The 15,785-nt window shown below is 46.1% G+C and overlaps 1 protein-coding gene across 3 annotated transcripts; it reads left to right on the top strand.

Moving 5' to 3' along the window:
• The first annotated feature begins 832 nt into the window (after positions 1 to 832).
• On the top strand, positions 833 to 6,961 carry LOC129512308 (mitochondrial assembly of ribosomal large subunit protein 1-like). Of its 3 annotated transcripts, none has more exons than XM_055329528.1 (3): positions 833 to 1,170; positions 2,825 to 2,934; positions 3,821 to 6,961. In XM_055329528.1, exons 1-3 carry the CDS (start codon positions 963 to 965, stop codon positions 4,043 to 4,045), a joined length of 543 nt encoding a protein of 180 aa, XP_055185503.1. In that variant the 5' UTR covers positions 833 to 962; the 3' UTR covers positions 4,046 to 6,961. The 3 variants fall into 2 exon arrangements, with proteins under 3 accessions (XP_055185503.1, XP_055185504.1, XP_055185505.1); XM_055329530.1 differs by having other exon boundaries at positions 2,825 to 2,945.
• Positions 6,962 to 15,785: the final 8,824 nt, after the last annotated feature.

Genomic DNA, 15,785 nt, shown 5'->3' with positions numbered 1-15,785 from the left:
TGTAGAGTATTTGGCAGCATCCCTGGCCCCTACCCATTAGAGAGCAAGAGTGCAAACCTCCCCCAGACCACCCAGTTGTGACAACCAAACCAAAATGTGTCCAGACGTTGCCAAGTTTGCCTCGGAGGAGGACACAAGCACTCCCAGTTGGGAACTACCATTGTACAGAGTGTCTGTGAGGATGAAGTGGGATTGGGTCTGGCCCAGTGCCAGGCACATGACCAGGGCTGCCTCATTTGCCTCACTCTTCTCTTGGCCTTCCTTCATCCCAAATTCCAGGGAAAAGTCGCACTCTGTAGTTACTATAACCCATGGCCTGATTTCTTCTCTACCCTTGCCTGATGGCTTCCAGGCCGCAGCCCCTGGGACTAACCCCACAGTTGTTTTTCTTCTGGCCTCCATCCTCCCCTGTCTTCTCCCCACCCATCATCTCTGCAGTGGGAGCCCAGGGCTCTCACAACCCTGGTTCCTTGCTTCAAGGCTTTATAACCCAGAAACTAGATGGTGCTGAGAGGTGTCCCTACAGATGCGCCTCTGGAAATTAAAGTTCAACCTTTGACACGCTAAGCACCTTCCCTGGGAGCCTACCTTTGTGTTCTGTCTTTGATGTAAGAACAGGTCCTATTCAAATTTGTTTGTGATGTGGCAGCGCGGCTGGTCACAGGACACCAGTGTCCTGAGAGCTGAGGGCATCCCACAGGTAGGGGTGAGGAATCGGGACCAAGAAATAGTTAAAGGCAGGATGTGGGAGGGCTGGGTACAGATGCTGCAACAAGCACCCCTGGGGCAAGTTAGGAGACAGCAGCCAGAAAAAGAAAAGGAGCAAAGACAGCTGATGTGGTCAACAGTTCCGTTTCACAGAGGAGGAAACAAATCCAAATGTAGCTGGATATGCATGATCTAAAGGGCAGAACCTTTGAGCATGGGGCTGCCTCCTGGCCAGCTCAGCAGGAGAGTCTATCATGGCTGTATGGGTGGAGAGAGGGATGGCTTCTGGGCAGAAAATTGGCTCCCACTTTCCTCACCTGGATGGTTGTCCCTTATTCCAAAGCCCCCAAAGCAACTGGCATCTCATCGTTCCCAGCTCCACGGTGGCTGTCCTGCTGCTGCTGGTGCTCACCTTCCTCATGATCCTGTACTTGAGGAAAGCCCGAAGAAGCTCCGGGAAAGGTAAACTCCAGGGCTGGCTCCGAGCAGACCCGCGAGGGCTTGGCCATGATGTCCTCATGCCCATGAGCCTGAAGAGAAGGCTTATCATACTCATTTTACCAGCAAGGAAACTAAGACCTGTGAAGTGAAGAGGTCAGGATCCCCTGGGTTCTCTTGCTTTGCCAGAGCAGCACATGGGATCATTCTCTTCAGAGGCTCAAAGGCTAGCTCCTTCCAAGCCTAAATGGCCAAAAACTGGGTATTCTAGCATCCATATGGGATATTATATTTTGCCATTGTCTTATAATTAAGGATTTTTAAACAAATTTATCTAAAAATCTTTCTGTCAACAGTATTGTTTTTTAGTGGTCACGATTGCTTTAAAATTTTGTCTTCCTAAAAGGACTTAAAGGACTTTTTAATTGTCCAAGTTGTAAGTTTTTGGCACTGATCACATGTAAAATCATCAGCATTTTGTGTAAGATTTATGAGATCAGTACCTTTTGATGATTCCTGTGTTGTTTTTCTTTTGTTGTTGTTGTTGTTGTTTGTGGTTTGTTTGGCACATATGTGCTGCGTATTTATTAACCATATAACCCAGTGATGTGTGTGTTGACAATATTGAAATGTGGAAATGAGTCAGTGTTATGTTGATCGTCATTGATTTTATTTTTAAAGCTATAAAAACCGTAAAGTAGTAATGGGTTGTAAAATTTTATACATGTATTTTTCAAAGTGTCTAAAGTCAATTTAATGGGTCACAATGCTATTTTCATAAAATGAAAGGAAAAAGCAAATGTCACAATGTTTTGCACGTTGGAAGGATACTTTTTCATTGGACTTTAAGAGTGTGTGTGTGTGGGGGGGCGGAGATAAAATATTTCTCATTGTGGTTCCTGGTCCAAAAATTTGAAAGATATTATAGATAACATCACCAGCAAGTAGATTATACTTTTGAAAAAAGATTTTATTGGGGCAGCCCCAGTGGCTCAGTGGTTTAGCACCACCTTCAGCCCAGGGCCTGATCCCTGGCATCCGGGATTGAGTCCCACATCAGGCTCCCTGCGTGGAGCCTGCTTCTCCCTCTGACTGTGTTTCTGCCTCCCTCTCTCTTTCTGTCTCTCATGAATAAATAAATAAATAAATAAATAAGAAAAAAAGATTTTATTTATCTATTTGAGAGAGAGAAAGAGAGAGAGAGAGAGAGAGAGAGAGAGAGAATGAGTGGGGAAGAGAGGGAGAAGCAGACTCCTTGATGAGCAGGGAGCCTGACTTGGGGCTCGATCCCAGGACCCTGAGATCATGACCAGAGCTGAAGATAGAGGCTTAGCTGACTGAGCCACCCAGACACCTCACAAATAGATTACACTTAAATGGATGTTTAAATTTGGGACTTTCAGTGACTGGAATTGATTCAGCTTACCAGTTTTATGCAAATTAGCCACATGACTCCAGTCTGATTTGCTCCTTGGCACCAATGTCAGATCCCTGGACACCCTTCTGTGCTGGCCACCAGCATACTCCCTGGGGCAGCGTGCAATTTCCACACCGAGCCCCAGCCCCTCTCCCACCAGGGTCCCCTCTGCCCAGCGGGAACCTCCAGCACTCCTGTCTTCCCAGGGTAACGGGACCTATGGAGAGGTCCCTGCCCCAAACTGGACTCTTTTCTTCACAGATGAGGACAAATCCCACCACATCTACAACAACATCTCAGTCCAGAAGGAACAGACCACCGTGCATGGGAAGGATCCCTCATCAAGGCAGAGGCGATCTCAGCTTTCCTGGGTATCTTGTTTGTCAGTGTTTTTTTTTTTTTTTTTCAGTTTCCCAGCTTGTGTTTACATTTAGTTTCTGTTCACTCTGGACCTGGGCTCACTCATGACTCCTCATGCTCCTGTTGCCTCATCTGCATGCACCCTTTGCTCCACATTTCCCAATTTAAATCCCTTAGGGAAAGAGAGAGAAGTTGACTGCCCTAGTTTTTGCTCTTAAGCACTAGCTTAAGGGCCAACTGTTAATGGGGGCAGGGAGCCCATTTCATGGCGTGGCTGCCACCAGTCCAGTCAGCTAGGGGAAAAGGGGTCACATGGTGGAAACATGGCTCCCTAGGTGCTCTGTCATCAGGAGTTGGGGAACAGGCCATTGCTGTTGGGTAAGTCTGTCTTGTCTAAAGAATGAAGATTCTTGAGATCACAGAATTGCAGGACTGGAAGGATCTAAAGTCATCTGGTTCAACTCTCTGTAATGCTGGGATCAACTCTGCAAGTGGCATCCCTACCAAATGCTCTTCTAGCTCAATGCTATTTGAACTTGAGTGTGCATGAAAATCACCTGGAAAACTTGTTCAAACTGAATTTCCTTGGCCCCAGCCCCAGAGACTGCTTTAACAGATCTTAGGAAAGTCTGAGATTTTATCAAGCTTCCAGGTGATATCGATGCTATTGGTCCATGGATCACACCTGTGTCGTCTTCCATAGCCTACTCTTCAACTTCTTCAGTGATGGTGACTCTGCTGACTTTAGCCATTCTCAGAGGCTCTGCAGCATCCATACTCTGTTCCATGACTTATCTTTGTCTCTGTCCTCCATTCTTCTCTGGGCAGCCCCCAGGGGCCACTGACCACTCTCAGCTGTGATCTGTACAGTGAACACTTGTCTTCTTTGATTTCTAGGGTTCCAGTCAACATATGGGCTCTGAAGAGGACACTGAGGCCATCTGCTATGCCTCACTTACCCACCCGAACCACTTTGTGCCTGAGGACTCCATCTATGTCAACATCCAACTCAACCTGAAGCCCATACCTGACCCCCTTCTGACTGTGGAATATGCCGACATCGCTGGAGCCAGACCCCAGCCCTCCAAGTCAACTGCCCCAGACAGGGAGTTCAAAAGCTAAAGACAGTCTTTCACTGGGCAGTGAACACTTAGAAAATACCTGTGAGGCACAAGGCTGCTCCACCAGTGATGGGAGGACTTCAGTGTGGCAAAGATGGTTCAAAACCAGCAAAAGGTTACCCCCTTCCTACAAAGGAGATGAGGAAAAAGGAGGAAAGGACAGTCCTTATATTCCAGAGGGGAGAAGCTTTGAGTCTGAAGTCTGTGATGGGCAGACTCTGGGGCCTATAGAAGGGGTCTCTAGATACCTGCCCACTCCTCTCCCCAGGGTCCGGGAGGAGGGCCACTGGAGCAGAGACAAATTAGATATGATTTGGACTCCAGTGCCTCCGAGTGACACAATCTTCTCCCCACTCTGTGATCCTCACTTCCTTCCTAAACAGGGGCTGTGAAATCCTGACCCACTGTGCAAGTTCCTCTTTGGTGACACTCCTCATGAAAGCCCCTCCCCAACTATCTCTCAGGGCTTCTAAGCCAGACTAGAAAGTTCTGTTTCTCCACCCCAGCTCCTCCTCTCCTTCCTGACCCCCTGATTTTGATTCTCACAAATGACCCTAACAAGATGTGGGCAGTGCTTGTCACTCAAGGGTCTCCCCTAGCCCTTGGCCTTGCCAGTCATGGTGGGGCATAGGAACTTCCTTCCCCATAGTGGCCCCAGCAACTCCACCAGAACTGACCTGGGCTCCTCTGCCTTCCATGGAAACTATCATCTATTCTGCAAGCTGCACCTCAAACAGAGCAGACTGAAGGCCACTTCCTGTTTTGCCCTAGTACACTTCCCCAGGGCCCTTATAGGAGACAGGGCCCTTTTTTTTTTAATTATGTGCCCCCAAGGAGTGACTCTGAACTGTGGGAACTCCAGGCCACGGGGATGGAGGGTAGGGTGTCTTGGGAAAGATGGCTTGAATTGCTATTCATCACTTCTCAAGGGTGACATTTAAAGATCACCCAATCCAGCTGCTAGTGGGATGCCAGATCCCTTCTGCAAATCCCACTGAGCCATGCAGTGTCTGCCTCAATATCTCCAAGGGCAGGAAATGTACCTCCTCTTGATCAAGAAGCTTGTTTGTGAATGTTTTTGTCATCAGCTTGCTATCAATCACAGTGAGACACCAGCTTTGCCTACAAGATGGGACTTGAGGGTCAGGCTGCTTCATGGCCGGAAAGGGAGAGGGGTTGGAGAAAAGAAGGGCAGGTGGTCTGAGGTCTGGCAGGCTGGGCTGTGAGGATGAGGTATTTCTCAAGGAGGAAGGTGAGGTAAGCGCTTGTCACTTGTGACATTCCAGGTTCCCAGTGTTGAGGATGTGATTCTATCCCCAGTCTGTGGCTGCATGAGGACACCCAGGAACAACCTTGAGTTGAAGGAGGTGGAGAGCAGGATGCTCTGAGTATCACCTTACCTCCTGAGGTCTCTGTCCTGCCCTTCCAGCTCTCCAGACCTGACTGCTAGAGGCTGGGCAACCATTGTACCCTGACCTCCTACCCTACCCAGCCTTGCTTCAAGAGGGCCATTGGCACTGACCTATGGCCTCATTTGACCTCTGGTCCTCCATCATTCTAGGATCCTGACAGCGCCTCTTGGTCTATATTTTAGTCTACATACCCACTGAGGGAGACAATCTTCAATCATCTTCCCAACTCAGGTTTCCTGGCTACAACACCATGAGCCATCCCAGGGGTCAGGTTACTCATGAGCTGTCCAAACCCAAAGGATCTACTCAGACTAGAGCACCTGGAGCTATAGTAATTCACAGTATGTACAGGGGTCTGCGGACTGCCAACCATTGCTCAGGGTTGGGGATACGGTGATTAAGGCTAGTAAGCCAACAATTATGGAGTGCCTCTTATGGGCCTCATTCCTCTACATACACTAATGATGCAAACATCCCTATAAGGTAAGTACTCCCCATCACTTTAAAGATGGGGAAATTGAGGCACAGACAGGTTAAATAATTTCTCAAAGTCTTGACTCTTGAAAGAGGCTAAGTAATTGTTCCCCAAATTATTTCCTCCTGATAGCATAGCTAGGTGATTACAGTCTAGCGTTTCTTGATGAGTGACTGGGCTCTGGAAGTTGTAGTTTGCCTCCTCCAGGCCTGGCCCATAAAACCCCCTATGCAATCATCAGTGATCTCTCCCTTCTCTCATTTGCCACCCAGATGGCATGGTGTGATAAAAATTCTTAGTGTAAATTCTAAATCCTAGAATCCCAGTGCAGCTTCCAAAGGATTAAAAGTATGGCTTGCCGGCTCGCTGCTGCGGTGCGGGGCCCTTTCCCCGGGCTTCGACTGCTGGCCTTGGGGCGGCTTCCGGCGGCCCCAGCGCTTGGTTGGGCCTGCCTGGGCCTGGACCACACGCGCGGCCTACACTGCGGGCAGGGCCTGGAGGAGCGGGCGGAGGGCGCCGCGGGTCAGGGGCACCCGGAGTCCGGCACAGCAGATCATCCTGGCCCCAAGTTTGACATCGATATGCTGGTTTCACTGCTGAGGCAAGAAAATGCAAGAGACATTTGTGTGATCAAGGTTCCTCCAGAATTGAAATATACAGATTACTTTGTGATTGGTAGCGGAACTTCCACCCGACACTTGCATGCCATGGCCTACTACATTGTGAAAATGTACAAATACCTGCAAAGTAAAAGTGAGCCTCATGTTAAGATTGAAGGGAAAGACACTGATGACTGGCTCTGCATGGACTTCGGCAGCATGGTGATTCATTTGATGCTTCCAGAAACCAGAGAAACCTATGAATGAGAGAAATTATGGACCCTACGTTCATATGATGACCAGTTAGCACAGATAGCACCCGAGACATTACCTGAAGACTTCATTCTTGGAATAGAAGAGGACACTTCTTCATCCCTGACTCCACTGGAGTTCAAATGAGAATAAAATGTTATGAACTACTTTAGTCATTATCAGATTTGGATTGAGTCACTTTTTAAAAATATAGCTCTGATTGAGCTATATCAATCACCTGATTGGTCAGGTTGTTGTCAAAACAAGCCTCATCTATTGGCAATGGGCTAAATGAAATGTGGAAATTGTAGGTAACTGAGCTCTCACAGCAAGAATCGGCACATTCAAACTAAAATTTTAATATATTGTTTTTATTCCTAAGATCCTAGCAGGATTCCCCAGAGTTAACACTGGCCCCTGTGCTCTGCTCAGTTTAATTTTGCCTAAGTGTAAATCTTATTCTGTAGAATGGGATAGCCTTAAAAAATAAATAAATAAAAGACAAAAAAAACAAGTTTGGCTTGCCTTGCCTTTCCTAACTTCTACAGCCTCTTCTGCCTGAACTTCTTTCTCCTCAGAATCCCTACCAGATTTCTCAAAAGAAGTCCGTTCTCCCTCCTATTGTAGCAGTCATATGCATGGCAAATACACAAGCTAGACTTGGTGAGGATCTTGTCTTTTAAGGAGCTTCATTCAAGGAAACTCAGACTGGCACCAAAAAAAGTAATCAAAACAATCTGAAACTTTACTCTGTCCTTCAAGGAAATGCATGAGTCCACATTTATCCTGCTGTAAAGAGCTGGCAGCTACCATTTGGCTCACACACTCCTACTTCCTCCCCACTCAGTCTCTCCTCCACCCAGGCTTTCTGGCTCTTTAATAGCTAGCCTACCCACTGGTGGTCACTAATGTCTTCTCTGAAGGAGTTGTGTCTCCTCAGCCAAACACTCAGAAGTCACCAAGTAGGGCCTGCACTGGGGGTGGTGGGGGTGGGGGTGGGAGTGAGGATTTTCCATATCTCTTTGGTCTCTGCTGTTTTAGGTCTTGTCTTCTAGGTCGAGATATTTGAGTTTGTGGGGATGGTTTGGTGATGTAGGGTGGGAAGGTGAGTAACAGCAGGTTCTGCTATGTGATTGGGACTGCAGAAGGAGGGGATTGCAAGCTGAAGCTTACTGAAGCTAGTAAAGATCTAGATTTGCTTCCCAATGCTCCACAAAACATTAATGTTTTAAGAGACGGTGATAAGTGCCACGTGAAAATAATCCATGCTAGTAATATATTTTCTCTAAACATCTTAATGTAAGGAAAAATGAGTTATGCTTCTCACAACTTGCAAGAGTTAATTCTTGGAAACTCTTTAATATCCATTAATGGGGGGCACCTGGGTGGCTCAGTCAGTTGAGACTCTGCCTTCAGCTCAGGTCATGATCCCGGGGGTCTCCTGGAATCAGGATCCCCCCCTGCATTGGGCTTCCTACTCATCAGGGACCCTGCTTCTCCCTCTCTCTCTCTGCCCCTCCTCCCTGCTCATGCTCACTCTTCATGTTTCTCTCTCTCTCTCTCTCTCTCAAATAAATAAATAAATCTCAAAGTATATATATATTTAAAAATCCATTAATGGAAGAATGATTAAAGAAATTATGCTATATTTCACACCAAGGAATATTATGTAGACATCTGTCCATATGGAAAGATGTTCTGGATATATTAAATGAAAAATGCAACCCACAAAATAATATGTCTAGCATGAGCTCCTTTGTGTTTGCATCTCTGTGTGTGACCATAGCAAAAAGGCTAGATGAACAAACACCAAAATATCAGTAGCAACGATCTCTGGGGAATTGGTTAGAGGAATGGAGGAAAATTGTCAAATTTTGCAGCAACTAATTTGTCTTTAGGACCGTTTTTGCTTTCTACTCTAATACAGGCACAAATGATAACTTCAGAGCTCCTGCAGACTCTCAAAATTTAGAGTACTTTTAAGAGGTTTTCATGGTCAGATAATGTCAGGAAGGGCTGACCCAGCTGTACATTGGTCTCAGGGTTTATTTCCTTGTTGATCTCTGATTGCCCAACATGCTCTGGGTATAGAGGGAAGGCCTTGTGACTTGACTCAGGCCAGGGCATGACAGGGAAACAGTGACACCATGTGGGGTCCACTCAGTTCCTCTCTGGAGGAGCTGTTTTGTTTCTTTTCATTAGGCTGCAATTCTCCGATAATTCTCTTTTGTTTTTAAGGCATTATGTATACCCAGGAAGCAATAGTTACAGACCAAGTTCCCTTCCAGGAATAGGTGGCATACACTAAAGGGTTCAATTGCTGATCATTTTAACCCAGTTCCTACAGAGGAGTGGGCAAGGATGAGGGGACCACCAAAGGAGGGGTGATGCATCCAAAGACAAGGAGCTATTGACACACCAACTTGAAAGAGCAGGAGAGAGAACTGTGTCACTGGAGCCCAGCAAGAGCTGGAGCCATGGAGGAGGAACCACCAATCAGAGTTGTGGCTACAGAAGAAAACAGTCACTGCCTGAGCCATGGCAGACATGGAGGGAGTAGGGGAAAGTAAATACCCCAACTTATTTCTCCTCTTAACTGCCAACCCCCTGCCAGTAGGTCCCATTAGCTAGACCCAGCAGTAAGTCAGGGGGCCAGGAGCCAGGGTGATGGAGTCCAGGAGGACAGCCTTCCAGGGGCAGAGCAAGACTGAGCTGGGTTAACATGGGGCAGGGGTGGGCACAGGAGTAGAGGATGATCAAGGGTGTCAAAGGCAGCATAAAAGCCAGGCCAGGAGGACTAGGAGGGGGGCCATTAGTGACTTCTAGTGATCAGACTCAAATGAGCAGTTGAAGAGATAAATAACAAAGTTGTCCCTAAAAAGTAAAAAAGTAAAACATAAAAGAAGTGCATGATAATAAAAGGGCTAGAAGTGATGTGGGAGCAGAAACATCGGAGGGGTTTTCAGGATAGGTGAGACTGTGGCCAGGTAAACACCGAGGGAAATGTGGGGGCGGGGACCTGAGACACCAGAACAGAGAAAAGAGTTCCTGAGGATTATCCAGGAGAGGGAGACAGACAGGATGCAGGGGAAGCGTCATCTTGAAAATGGAAAATGGCATTCAGAGATAGGGATAGGCGGGAAGAAGAAGGGAAGGTTTTAGAAAGAAATATATGGAAGAGGAGAGAAAATAATACTAGGCTTTTTTTTAAAGCACTTAGCATGCCCTAGCTTTATATGCCCAGACACTAAACCCAGGCTGGAGAGTTTAGAACTCACCCAAGGCCACACAGCTAGTAAATAACAGAGATGGGACTAAGCACATATTTGTAAGAAGCCAAAACCTTACTTACTAGCAGCTGTTCCAGTGATCACTCCCCTCAAACATGGCCTTCAACTCCCCCCTCTCTCTCTTCCCTAGGGATAAATCAAGAGAGTCCTATGTGAGCATCCTCTCCATCTTTCAGACTTTCCATTATCCTCTCACCCTTACTCAAACCACCTGAGTGGCAGGGAAGCACTAGGTTTCAGTCAGCACCATGGCTAGAAGCAACACCTGGGCTGGGCCAGGTAGAAGGAACACCTGGCATGGGAACTGGCCTCTGAAAGCTGTAATGACTCAAACTCACTCAGGGTACACCATTGACCCAAACTGGAAAAGTAAGTGTGATTATTCCTCACTCTGCAGCTCTAGTTTCTGTCCCACCTGGCCTCTAGTCCCCACACTTTGCCTGAAAGTGCAGGCTAGGAAACCTCCCCAATCCTGGCCAGAGTCTGGACCCATCCCAATCCACCTATGTGGCAGGTGAGATTCCCTGTGCTTTTGCCTTGGCCATGTGAAGGCTTGCGCCAGGTGCAGTGCCTGAAGCCCTGCCTCCCAGCTCCTGTGTTCTCGTCCAGATCTTCCCTTTGGGCCTGCCATCCTGCAGCCCATCGGCTGCTGCCTGCCTGTGACCTAAAGCAATCCCAGCACATGCACATGCGTGGGGACATACACCCTCACTCCCTGGGATGTGTCTCGTCCTGAAGAGGGGAGGCACTGGCCTTGGACTGGGGTTGAAATCCTCAACAGAGAAAATATGAGAAGTTAAGAATGTGATAATGGCCTCAGCTGAAAGTGTCAGAGAGGGACAGATGGTCTAAATACAAAGAATGGCAGGGGAAGGAAGGTCAAGGATGAGAGGGGTCAAAGGGGAGAGAGAGAGGTTATGGCAGGGGTTTGAATCCAGGAAGGTGAGAACAAGTAAAAACAGGACAGAACTGGAGAAGGAACTGGAAAAGAGAAATCGAAGTGGCTGCTTATCAGCAAGTGACATTTGTGAGTTCTGATGTCTGTAGTTGGTGGCTCTGGCCAAGGGTGTGGTGGACATCATCAATTACTCTCCCCATCCCCCTTCTCAGGCAGGGCTGGGCAGGGGCTTTTCCAATTTGGGTCAATGTGTACCTTGAGTGAGTTTGAGTCATTACAGCTTTCAGAGACCAGTTCCCATGCCAGGTGTTCCTCCTACCTGGCCCAGCCCAGGTGTTGCTTCTAGCCATGGTGCTGACTGGAACCTGGTGCTTCCCTGCCACTCAGGTGGCTTGAGTAAGGGTGAGAGGATAATGGAAGGTCTGAAAGATGGAGAGGATGCTCACATAGGACAGTCTTGATTTATCCCTAGGGAACAGAGGGGAGTACAAGGCCATGTTTGAGGGAGTGATCCCTGGAATAGCTGCTAGAAGGACTTCACTAGGGAACCTCCAGGAATTCTGAAAGGGATTGTCCAGCAGCTGTAACGTCTCAGCTGAAGAGAGACATCAGGAGTGTTTCACACGCCCAGACATGCTTCTGGCCTGGGACTTCCCTGGCAATGGCTGCCATTATATACAGGAACACTCGAGGCTCCGAGAGACCTGAGTTCTCTAGTGTAGTGACTAGCGCAAACATGGTGGTTGAATAAATGCACACAGCAGCGAATGATGGGGTTCAGATGTAATGATAAAGGGAAAAAGATCTGTGCTCAAATTTGAAGGCAGGTATCTTTATTTTTTTTAAATATTTTATTTTATTTATTCATGAGAGACAGAGAGGGAGAGAGGCAGAGACACAGGCAGAGGGAGAAGCAGGCTCCATGCAGGGAGCCTGACGTGGACTCGATCCTGGGTCTCCAGGATCACACCCTGGGCTGAAGGCAGGCGCTAAACCTCTGCGCCACCCAGGGATCCCCCGAAGGCAGGTATCTTTAAACACAGACTTAGCCCTGTGCATAGTAGTGGGGCGATGTCAAAATATTCCTATACTCAGATATGAGGATCAGGAAATTGAACCACAAATTAGCACAGCCTGAAAGATGAGAGCATTTGATATGCATGTGCTGTGAGGATTCAGTCAAGATTTCTTGATATCTGCCCTTTGCTATGAGGAATAAAAAGAGCCTTCCCTCAGGTAGGAAAGAAGTGTGAGGTAAAGGTCAGAATGGCACATAAACAGGCCAGAAAGTAAGATTCATGAGACTTCAGAATTCTGCTTTTGTCTAAGGTATAGAAAGCTAGAAACGTTTAAGATAGTAGCCAAATCATACTTAGGTGTGGAAATACCTAGATGGAAATTTAATAAAATGAGCACAAGATTCATATGCTGAAAACCACAAAGCACATTCATGAGAGAAACCATAGAAGAAATAATTAAATAAATAAATAAATAGCAAATTATGTCCATGGATTGGAAGACTCAATAGTGCAAAGATGCCTGGTTCCCTCAAAACTGAGCTACAGATTCAGTGTAATCCCAATCAAAGGACTGGCAGGCAATTTTTTTTTCTGGGGGGGTGGTGGTGTAATGCATTGACAAGCTGATTCTGAAATTTATATGGCAAAGAAACTAGAGCAGCCAATGCAAGTTCTTTTTGAAAAAGAACAACATAGTTGGATTACTCACATCATCTGATTTCAGGGCTTGTTATAAAGTTACAGTGAGTAGTCCAGGTGGTGTGGTGTTGGTGTAAAGAGACATTTGGATCAATGGGATAGAATGGACAGTCAAGAAATAGACCTACATGGCAATTGATATTTGACAAAGAGACCAGGACAATTCAATGCAGAAATAATTGTTTTCCCATTAGAAACGACAAATTCACCATTTGCTTCGACATGGATGGAACTGGAGGGTATTATGCTGAGTGAAATAAGTCAATTGGAGAAGGATAAACATTATATGGTCTCATTCATTTGGAGAATATAAAAAATAGTGAAAGGGAATAAAGGGGAAAGGAGAAAAAAATGAGTGGGAAATATCAGAAAGGGAGACAGAACATGAGAGACTCCTAACTCTGGGAAACGAACAAGGGGTGGTAGAAAGGGAGGTGGGCAGGGGGTGGGGGTGACTGGGGTGACGAGCACTGAGGGGGGCACTTGATGGGATGAGCACTGGGTGTTATTCTATATGTTGGCAAATTGAACACCAATAAAAAATAAATTAAAAAAAGAAAGAATTGTTTTCTTAGTAAATAATGCTGGTACGATTGGACATCTAGAGGCAAACAAACAAACCACAAATCATATCTTGCAGCACAAGCAAAGATTAGCTTGAAATGGATCATAGACCAAAATGTAAAACCTAACGCTGTAAAGCCTCTAGCAGAAAATAGAAGAGAAAATCTTTGTGCCTTTGAGGAAGGAAAAAGACTCTTAGCAGGGCACCAAAAGCACAAATCATAATGAAAAATCAATACACTGGATTCTATCAGTATTAAAATCTTCTATCCTTTAAAAAATGCTGTTAAGGGAAAGATAAAATAAGTTCTAGACTGGAAGATGATATTTTCAGATCATATATCTGAGTAAGGACTTGTATCCAGAATATATAAAGAATTCTTTAAAAAAAAAGATTTTATTTTTATTTATTTATTTGAGAGAGAGAGAGAGAGAGAGAGAGAGAGAGAGAGAGAGAGAGAGAGAACCAGTAGGGGGAGCGGCAGGCAGAGGGAGAGGGAGAAGCTGACACCCTGCCAAGCAGGGAGCCCTATGCAGGACTCAATCCCAGGACCCCAGGATCATGTCCTGAACCAAAGGCAGATGCTTAACCAACTGATCCACCCAGGTGCCCTGAATATATAAAGAATTTTTACAACTCAGTAACAATGGTAATAATAATCAATGACAAAAAATAGACAAAAGTTGTGAATTCATACTTTGCCAAAAACGATATGCAGGTGGCAAGTAAACAATGAGAAGATGTTCAACATGGTTAGTTATTATGAAAATAGAATGAAATAGTGAGATATCGTCACAAACTTATTAGAATGGCTTACCAAACTCTGACAATATTAAGTCTTGACAAGGATGCAAAAATGGTATAGCCATTTTCAACACAGTGTGGCAGCTCTTATCAAATTAGACACACACCATACGACCTGGTACAAACCACTCCTAAGATTTTGGCCAAGGGAAATGAAGCATATGATCACACAAAATATATGTAAATGAATGTTTATGGTGGCCTTTTTCATAATTGCCCCCAACTTGAAACCACTCAAATGTTCATCAGCTGGTGAATGGATAAACTATGTGCGGTTCAGCTATACAGTGACATATATTCAGCAATAACAAGAAATGAATTACCAAGAAGTGTAATTTCATGCATGTTGAATACATTTTGATAAATGAAAGGAACCAAACTTGGGGCTATATATCATATGGTTCCAGGAATAGGACCATTCTAAAAGGGCAGGAAGCTGTAGGAACAGAAGGCAGATCAGTGGTTGCCAGGACCTGAGTTGGAGAGGAAGAGATTGGCTAGCAGGGGTATGAGGGAACGTTTTTTGGGGGGCTGATAGTGTGTTCTGTTTTGTGCTTGTGGTAGTTGTTACAGAGATGTATAAGTATGTCAAAATTCATAGAAGTAGACACCCAAAGGGGTGAATTTTTGTGTCTGTAAATGATATGGCAATAATCCTGACTTTATAAAAAAAAAAGACTATAGAAGTGTACCTATAGAGTGATTTCCAGGTGGCCTCAGACCCTTCTTTTCCTAGGTTATTAGGTCAAGACTGGGCAATTGGCTTTCTAAGTGAAGGACTGTCTCATGTTTATCATTAACCCCCATCTCCAAGCACATCCCCTATACATATAGTAGATGCACAGTATATATGGGTAAAGAAATGAATAAAAACAAATCAGTAAGCATTTGCAAGGCAAAGTAGACTCTGATGATCTGTGGGTCCCTGTGGGCTCTTCCAGCCTCTCCAGCTACTTTCCTCAGCAAGATTCAACTTCCTGCCCCTGGGAACTACCATACCTCCCCCATCCCATCCCCGATTCACCACTGAGCCATTTCACACCTTTGCCCATGCAAGTCTCTGTGCCTCGATCACCCTTCAAGGGCCTGTAACTGTGGAGAAAGCACACCCCCACCCCCGTAACTCCAACAAATGTCATATCCTGTGTTGTCACACAGGGGTGACACACACAAAGGAGTGTGCGTGCACAAAATAACACCCCGTGTGAGCATGTGCACACAGGAAGCACCCAACTATACAAAGGAGGATAAACTTGGGCAGGAGATTGCAGGTGGAAGAGAAAATTCTCCCTTGTGTGGAAAGCCCATCTTCCCCTCCCATGCTAATTAGGATAATAGTACTAATTAGTATTTGTTGAGTGCTTATGGGCGTCAGGCTCTATTCTAAAGCACTTTGCCTGTGGCAATCCATGTTGCCCTTCCAATAACCCTAACCTATCACTATTCCCATTTTACATTTGTAAGAACTGAGACTCAGAAAGGTTATGGACAGGTGGTTGCACATACCAGAAGTGGGGAAGGAATCCACTGCTGGAGGGGAGGACCCGGAGAGGCTGGCTGAGGGTCTAGCTATTCCCCATCCCTTGCAAGGCTGGCCAGAGTGTGGCAGGCACTGCAGCTGGAGGGGGGTCTGACTACAGCAGTGAGGACTGTGCCTTGGACACTGACCAGCCTCAGCCACATAGGGTCACCCTGGCTGGCTCGGGCAGGAGGGCGGGCTGGCCTCTC

This window comes from Nyctereutes procyonoides, unplaced genomic scaffold, assembly GCF_905146905.1.
Source record: "Nyctereutes procyonoides isolate TBG_1078 unplaced genomic scaffold, NYPRO_anot_genome, whole genome shotgun sequence".
NCBI classification, from domain to species: domain Eukaryota; kingdom Metazoa; phylum Chordata; class Mammalia; order Carnivora; family Canidae; genus Nyctereutes; species Nyctereutes procyonoides.
Note: the sequence above shows the minus strand (reverse complement) of the source record. Positions and strands in the feature narration are given on the sequence as shown.